This window comes from Suncus etruscus, chromosome 3, assembly GCF_024139225.1.
Source record: "Suncus etruscus isolate mSunEtr1 chromosome 3, mSunEtr1.pri.cur, whole genome shotgun sequence".
NCBI classification, from domain to species: domain Eukaryota; kingdom Metazoa; phylum Chordata; class Mammalia; order Eulipotyphla; family Soricidae; genus Suncus; species Suncus etruscus.
In genome coordinates, this window is record NC_064850.1 from 11,429,640 (window position 1) to 11,438,825 (window position 9,186).

Here is a 9,186-nt window from a genome sequence, read left to right on the forward strand (position 1 = left end):
AACTCCAGAATTGCCAAACTACCAGGAATACCTTGTTCACTCCATGCTTGATTTGTTTTGTTTTGTTTTCTGGGCCACACCCAACAGTGCTTAGAAACTCCCCTGGAAGACTTGGTGGACCATAAGGGATAGCTGGGATCCAATCCATGCCAGCCATGTGCAAGACAAACGCCCTACCTGCTGTACTACTCTAGCCCCCCTATTCTTGAATTTTTAACTAATTTTTGGTTGTTGCACATTCAGAAGCATTTTGCTGTTGCCAAATATTTCACAACTGTCACATGTTAGGGTCACAACCCACAGTATTAAGAATTGTGGTATTAATATCCAAATAGTAGAGACAAGAGTCAGGAAGCCCATGGCACAAATAGTGGGGGAGTACAGTTAGGCCAGAGAAGGGACCACTATGACAATGACAGTAGAAAATGATTGCTCTGGACACTGGGGTGGTGAAAGGAAATAAAGTGGTAATCATGACACCCCTTCAGTAATAATAGTGCAAACCACAGTGTTTAAAAGGGAAAAAAGGAAGAGAAAAAAAGAAGAAAAATGCCTGTCACAAAGGCAGACTGGAGAGAAAGGGAGGGAAACTGGGGACATTTGTGACAGGGAATGTGTACTGGTGAAGTGAAAGTCAATAAAAAACAACTTTATAGGGGCCGGAGAGATAGCATGGAGGTAAGATATTTGCCTTGCATGTAGAAGGATGGTGGTTCAAATCCCAGCATCCCATATGGTTCTCCGAGTCTGCCAGGAGCAATTTCTGAGCATAGAGCCAGGAGTAACCCCTGAGCACCGCCAGGTATGACCCCCCAAAAACAAACAAACAAAACGAACAACTTTATAGGTATATCTCAAGATGATTCAATTAAAGTGTTTATTAAAAAAAAAAAAAGCTAGACTCTAAGACATGATATTTGAGAACAGTTGTGCTCCTAGAAACCAGTATCAGGCATAAAGTAAGGTCTAGCAAGAATTTCTCCCCCACAAAGAAAAATCTGTCTTGCAGCATCAGAGTCAAAATAGAGTTCCTCTTTATACACAGGAAGAACATCACAGAAAGTATCCTATTTCAAACCTACAGAAAGATCCCCTATCTGACCAGGGAATTTGGGTTCTGACTTCACACACTTTTTAATTTTAAAAATTGGTTTAATATTTAAGAATTTTTTCTGCATCAGTTTGAAGGTAGGAAAAAGTGAAATTATTTCAATAAATAAATCCATCCATTTATTTATTAACGCAACAAGCAAATTCTTCTTGTGAAACTAAATGAAGACATAAAAGGACAACTGGTGGGCCGGGCGGTGGCGCTAAAGGTAAGGTGCCTGCCTTGCCTTCGCTAGCCTTGGACGGACCGCGGTTCGATCCCCCCGGTGTCCCATATGGTCCCCCAAGCCAGGAGCAACTTCTGAGCGCATAGCCAGGAGTAACCCCTGAGCGTTACCGGGTGTGGCCCAAAAACCAAAAAAAAAAAAAAAAAAAAAAAAAAGGACAACTGGTAAATTTGCTGTGTTAGAGGAGAAAAAAATAAGAGAAAACTAAAAGAAAGAGAGATTGGGGGTATCAAAAATAATAGGAACTATCAGCCAGAAGCAGTGAGAGAAAAGAGAAAGGAATTTAAGACACAAAAAGATAGAAGCAAGAGCCGGTCTCAAGACAGATTTTGCTTCTATGTTTGTCTTTTATAAAAAAGCACATTTCTTTTTTTTTAATTATTTATTTTATTTCATTTAAATTTAAATAGTAACATGTAGCTCATGAATGCCAACTGTATTGGACAGCAGAGATATAAACATAAAGAAAAGGAAAGAATAACTTTTAAAGGGGACAAATAGAGACTGCTGAATCCAGATAAAGAGTGTGTGGAGATTCTTGGGATATTCTTTTGTTTCATATTTTATTTAAACACCTTGATTACATACATGATTGTGTTTGGGTTTCAGTCGTGTAAAGAACACCACCCATCACCAGTGCAACATTCCCATCACCAATGTCCCAAATCTCCTTCCTCCCCACCCGATCCTCGCCTGTATTCTAGACAGGCTTTCCATTTCCCTCATACATTCTCATTATTAGGACAGTTCAAAATGTAGTTATTTCTCTAACTAAACTCATCACTCTTTGTGGTGAGCTTCCTGAGGTGAGCTGTAACTTCCAGCTCTTTTCTCTTTTGTGTCTGAAAATTATTATTGCAAGAATGTCTTTCATTTTTCTTAAAACCCATAGATGAGTGAGACCATTCTGCATCTTTCTCTCTCTCTCTGACTTATTTCACTCAGCATAATAGATTCTGTGTACATCCATGTATAGGAAAATTTCATGACTTCATCTCTCCTGACAACTGCATAATATTCCATTGTGTATATGTACCACAGTGTCTTTAGCCATTCGTCTGTTGAAGGGCATCTGGGTTGTTTCCAGAGTCTTGCTATGGTAAATAGTGCTGCAATGAATATAGGTGTAAGGAAGGTATTTTTCTATAATCAAATCTTTTGTAATACATTCTGTGCAAAAGCACACAAAAAAAGCTGAAATGATTTAAAGTTAACACTGTGTGAGATGTTTAATTATGTAGTATTTCTGAAGATTTAGATAAGTGTAAGACAGAATTTGAATGCACATTTTAAAATAGAAGGAAGACATCTATTATTCTGAGTGAAATAAGTCAGAGAGAGAGAGAGAAAAACGCAGAATGGTCTCACTCATCTATGGGTTTTAAGAAAAATGAAAGACATTCTTGCAATAATAACAGACACAAAGGAGAAAAGAGTTGGAAGTTACAGCTCACCTCATGAAGCTCACCACAAACAGGGACGAGTTTAGTTAGAGAAATAACTACATTGCGAACTGTCCTAATAATGAGAATATTTGAGGGAAATAGAAAGCCTGTCTAGAGTACAGGTGGGGGTCGGGTGGGGAGGAGGGAGATTTGGGACATTGGAGATGGGAATGTTGCACTGGTGATGGGTGGTGTTCTTTACATTGCTGAAACCTAAACACAATCAGGTATGTAATCAAGTTGTTTAAATAAAATATATATTAAAAAAAAAAGATTTGCTTGTTCCTTTGCAAGAAACTATTTAAGAGAATAGGTTCAGAGCGTAGCTCAGCAATAGCACACTTTCCTTGCATATGTGAGGCTCTCAGCTTGGCATCAAAAAATGAATAATTTCAAATTAAGTTTAATGAATATGTTTGTTTTCTTTGGGTTGGGGGAAATCATACTTAGCAGTTCTCCAGATTTATTCCTACTTTTGTGCACATGGAACACTTCTGCCTGGGCTGAAGGGTCTGTATAAGGTACAAGGGATCAAACCAGGGTCTACCATGTGCAAGGCAAGTGCCTTGCCCACTGTACTATCTCTCAGACCTAGATTTTTAATTTTAAATACTGTTTTAGGCTAACAATATTTGAGCATAGAGAAAATAGAGTTCTGACCACATCTGAAGTTCCTCCACTCCACCCAATCTCCCCTTAAAGATACATTAATTAATTAATTTAATGAATTAATTGATTAAAGATACATTAATGATAGACTTGCTATAACTGCTGGTTAATATCAACACATTAACTCTAGTCCCTAGTTTAAAGTTTGTTCCTTGTGTTATACTATATGCTATAAGCTTTGATATGTGCATATTTGCATAGTAAAATATTCTTACTACCCTACAGGCCTCTAAGGATTAGATTAGTTTTTTGATGGTGCTTTGAAAAAAAAATTGGGGGACTAGATAGGTAGTAGAGCAAGTAAGGCGCTGCCTTGCATGGGGCTGACCCAGATTCCATATCAGGCATCCCATATGGTCCCCTGAGCATCTCCAGTAGGAATTCCTGAGTTCAGAGCCAGCAGTAACCAACACTTAAGCATTTTCAGAGATGACCCCTCCTCTAAAAAATCATAAGTTTAACTCATTTTAAAGATAAAAATAATTTTTCTACTAAAATGTTACTCTAGGGGCTGGAGCAATAGAGCAGCAGTAGGGTATTTGCCTTGCATGTGGCTGACCCAGGATGGACTGTGGTTCTATCCCCTGGCATCCCAGATGGTCTCCCAAGCCAGGATGGATTTCTGAGCGCATATCCAGGAGTAACCCCTGAGTGTCACCGAGTGTGGCTCAAAAAAAAGGGGGGGGCTTACTCTATTATGTTCACTATTGAAACAAAAAATAAAGTAATTCCCTATATAAGCAGCAAAAATCGCATAATTTTTAAGGTAAAAATTATCCTCTATTTGTATGTTTTGTTGACTCAGATTACAATTAACAATGCTGCCAATGATAGCTTGCCATGCACAACAATACACCGACAACACACCCATCGTTAGTGTATACACCTCCCTTCCCCAAGGACCCCAACACTCCTCCTTTACACACACACACACACACACACACACACACACACACACACACACATACACACACACAACTGAATTGTGCGAATAAGTTTTCCAGTTATGTTCCCTTTGGACCGTTATTGCTACCTTGCTATGTTTAAGTCCCACATATGAGAAAGACCATTCTGTATATATTCTATCTCTAAGATCAAAAATATCTTAAAGGGGCCAGAGAGATAGCATGGAGGTAAAGGCATTTGCCTTGCATACAGAAGTTTGGTGGTTTGAATCCCGGCATCCCATACGGTCCCTCGATCCTGCAAGGAGCAATTTCTGAGCGTAAGCCAGGAGTAACCCCTGAGCGCTGCTGGGTGTGGCCCAATCCCCACAAAAAAGTATCTTAAAGACTAGAAACCCCAAATTCCTCAAGCCATTACGCTCTAATCTCCTCAGAACGCACTGTGCCATTTGTCTTCTAATCCTAAGAGCATGAGACCTCGAGTTCCTCTGGTGTCACCTCACATGCTCTCTGCGATCCTGACAGCTCTGCTGTTTGTGCCTAGCAGCTGTTGTGCCTGACAGTGCCTGAGATCTCTGTCATCGCAAGCAGTGATCAGCAGATCCACCATCATTTGTGTGTGAGCACTGCAAGGAAGAGGTGTGACTTGCCCCCCCCACAGCCCCCTCCAGTAGGCACTGTAACTACAACTTTGCAGGAACCATACATAACTGGGAGCACAAACCCCAGTGAGCACATGGAATCAGTGTCAATATTCAATATTCAATTCAATCAATGACAATATTCAAGGCCCAAAGTCAAGTAGGCCATCCATGAGCACAGCTAAGTAAGTGTGATCCAGCAATTGCATTTATAAACACCACAGATGAAGGAGTAGTCCCTGACAAACTCCATGGCTAGTGTGCGAGTGTTAACACCACAACCAATCTACACACCTTGAGTGTGTAGAATCCCAACAGCACAATTTAGCAGAGCAAAGGGAAACGTTAAGAGGAAGGAAGAGACAGAGGAGGGAAAAAAATCACAAAGAAAAATGAAACGTATTTCTTTTTGTTTGTTTTTGTTTTTTGTTTTTTTTTGTTTTTTGGGGGGTTTTTTTTGGGTTTGGGGGGGCACACCCCGCAGTGCTCAGGGGTTACTCCTGGCTGTCTGCTCAGAAATAGCTCCTGGCAGGCACGGAGGACCATATGGGACACCGGGATTCAAACCAACCACCTTTGGTCCTGGATCGGCTGCTTGCAAGGCAAACGCCGCTGTGCTATCTCTCCGGGCCCTCAAACGTATTTCTAAGAAATCCCCTTCAGCCCAATTTAATCAAGCCTGGATGCTTTTATTTATTGACTTTTTTTGGGGTCAGGATATAGTTACTAAGTAGAGCTAATTTTACAGTGTTAATTATAAATGAAAGATGTGAGGTCTAAATATAGAATGGAATTCCTATTCCGCACATTCTATTTCTTGGACTTTTTAGGATTAAATCAAGATCACTCTGAGACTGAAAAAAACAGTGTTTTTTTTTTGTTTTGTTTTGTTTTTTACAACCAAGGGTTTCAGTAACACTCAATTACTGGAAGAAAAAAATGGGATGACCTTGGTTAATATATTAAGTGCAGTCTTCAACGGCACTAAATTTAAATCGCCAGATGTATTTTGCAGATTCCTTAGGAAAGTAGCCATCTATCTTTACTTTGAAAGAGTCATTATAGGATTTGAACTTGATGTACTTGCCAAACCCCTCTGAAAGCATCATAAAGTGGAGCAGAGATAATCAGCAGGTAGGACATTTGCCTTGCACACAACTGACCTGGGTTTGGTCCTTGGCACATTTGGTCACTCATGCCTCACTAGGAGTGATCCCTAGACACAGAGCTGGCAATAAGCCCTGAGCATTGCAGATATATATCATAAAGTGACACGGATAATACAGTGAAGAAAGTAGCTACCTTGCATTTAGCCAGCCAGGTTTGATCTCTGAGTGCCAGCAGGAGGGATCCCTGAGCACAGAGGTAGGAAATAAGCCCTAAGCACCACTAGGTATGGCCCAAACCTCTCAAAATTCTATAGTTTTTTTTTTCAAAGTTCTATAACTTTTCAAAGGATCAGGGAAATCTCTTTAAAAGGTTAGCAAATCCTTTTAAAAGACCTCTTTAAATAAACAGGTTGGGTATGTTGATTGGTTTGGTTTGGTTTTCGGTTTTTGGGTCACACTCAGCAGTGCTCAGGGGTTACTCCTGACTCCACTCAAAACATACCCCTGGCAGGCTCAGAGACCCATATGGGACGTTGGGGATCAACCTCGGGGCAGCTATGTGTAAGGTAAACACCCTCCCCACTGTGCCATTGCTCTGGCCCCATAAACAATACTTTTTATTTAAATGATTGGGAGATAGCTTAATGGGACCTGGGTTCAATTCCTACCTAACACAGCATAGTCCCTGAATATAACTGGAAGTCACTTCCAGGTACCACAGATTATGGTCCAACATAAATATTCTTTGTCCATTTATCAGGGGTCCTCAAACTTTTTAAACAGGGGCCAGTTCACTGTCCCTCAAACCATTGGAGGGTCTGACTATAGTAAAAACAAAACTTATGAACGAATTCTTATGCACACTGCATATATCTTATTTTGCAATGAAGAAACAAAACAGATACAAATACAATACGTGGCCCACGGGCCATAGTTTGAGGACCACTGATTTAGCTTGAAAGATATTACCTATGAGGATAATTATTCTTGTCAAATGCTTCCTTTTATTCAAATAGCAATGTTTACACATTTATTTAAATAATTTAAAATATTTAAGAGGGCTTTTAAGTATTAAATATCGAGAAGACTCAAGGAGGTGGCTGAGTAGTAAATCACATGCCTTGCATGCATGAGACTTGAGTTCAATCCCTGGCACCACACCAAAGAAACAAGTTCAGGGAAGAAAGAGCTGAAGATTGAAATGAGTGGAGTATGTTTTAACGTACACCGAGACTCAAAAGTAATCATTATAGTTGTAAACAATTTTGAAAATCAGAAATGCATAGCTGGCACCATCACCAGGGGGACTCTACTGGCTCCCAGTAATACTGGGCCCAGGAATGGAACAACTTCCTAGGCATTGCTTAGGAAGCCCCACCCCTGCAAGAAAAAAACGTAAATCAGGAATGCAGAACATAAACTTGACTCAGAGACATTTCTGAAAGTGAAATGGTCTAGAAAATTTATAGGTAGCCTCCTGTTTTACCCAGCAATCCAAACAAATCTAGTAATTTGTACGAATACTTTGATGTTCCCCTACAAATACCTGAGCACTGTCACACAAGCAAGTTCACAGAAAATAGCAAACCTCAGGCACGCTCCATTCCCAGAAGTCACCCCAAATCTCTGAGAATCTCTTTATTCCCGGTACAATTAGACACAACCTCCTGAGCTGCAGTTCCTTCTCAGTCTCAACTGCCCAAAAATGTTTTTAGACACGGGGATCCCCACAGTGTCATGGAACGGATGATAGTAGAGCTACTAAAGGGGGGCTCTCTAGTCGTGCGTACTTTGAGCTTTTATCAGTTGCACTCTCCAAGCGAAAAGCTTGCATATTACAGAAATTTTGGTAACTGGGTAAAATTTTGGTTACTGGATAGAACAGGAGGCCACCAATAGATTTTCCAGACGATTTCACTTTCAGAAATGTCTCTGAGTCAAGTTTATGTTCTGTATTGCTGATTTAAAAATTTCCTGACTCTTCCATAAAGTCTAATTGGGAATACCCCGAGCTTGCTAACTGTGTTTCACTTCTACCCATAAAGCATTTAAAGAATGACCCGTTATCTCATATCTGGCAAGTCTTTTGGAAATGTTTGTATTTTGAAATGTGCTGTTTATTTTTACAGGCGCTTGAGAACTGACTCAGACTCTTCAGGTATGGAACCAATGCCACCGAGTTTCTCTGTGGCCCCCGGTACCCCGCAGTCACCATGGGTTCTGGAACCAAGTAGTTACAAGCAAAGGAACCCAGACAAACATTCTTATGTGTTTCCTTTCCTGCCTTTATATTTCGAGAGTCCTGCAAAATGCAGACTGTTTCTTAGAGTCTATCTTTACACTCTCTTCCATCGATAAGCATCGCTGCACTTTGTTTTTCTGGGCCTGTAGAATTTAAGTTTCTAGTTCCTTAAGTCAAACTACTCAGAAAAAAAGTTGTGGGGGTTTTCTTTTTCGCTGTTTTGGAAACCGAGTGGTTCACAAGCAAAATTTTTTTAAATAAATCTATAATCATCTAACCCTTCTTTTAATTCCTGATCACATCTTTGCCCTGTGCTTTATTGTCAGGTAATATAGGTAAAAGATTTTGTTTGGGGATGGAGCAATAATACAGCAAGTGCAAGGAGGGTGTTAGCCTTACATGCAGCAGACCGGGGTTTGATCCCCAGCAACCCATAAAAGTCCCCTAAACCCACCAGGAGTAATTCCTGAATTCAGAGCCCGCAAAAAAACAGATTTTGTTTTGTTTTTTTCATAGAATTTTTCTTGAAGGGTTCCTGTTCTCCAACTCTTTATTTTGTAGCAAGTTTTTTTTGTTTTGTTTTGTTTTGGTTTGGATTTTGGGTCACACCCTGCAGCGCTCAGGAGTTCCTCCTGGCTCTACGCTCAAAAACCGCTCTGGCAGGCTCAGGGGACCATATGGGATGCCCAGATTCAAACCACCATCCTTCTGCTTGCAAGGCAAATGCCCTTCCTCCATGCTATCTCTGGTTGTGATCATATGATTATATGAGCCCCAGTGGAAATCTCCCCCAGCCCTTGGCTTGTCCCGCTTCTAAGTTACAGTCTAACCTGGGAAA

At 40.4% G+C, this 9,186-nt stretch overlaps 1 protein-coding gene across 1 annotated transcript in view; it reads left to right on the top strand.

Annotated features, from left to right (window-relative positions):
- The window catches only part of GARIN2 (golgi associated RAB2 interactor family member 2), a 35,847-nt gene extending 27,383 nt beyond the window's left edge, over positions 1-8,464 (top strand). Inside the window, exon 6 of the mRNA XM_049770271.1 lies at positions 8,236-8,464. Within this exon, the coding sequence (XP_049626228.1) occupies positions 8,236-8,464 (229 nt within the window). The remainder of the gene's footprint in view (positions 1-8,235) is intronic.
- The last annotated feature ends 722 nt before the right edge of the window (positions 8,465-9,186 follow it).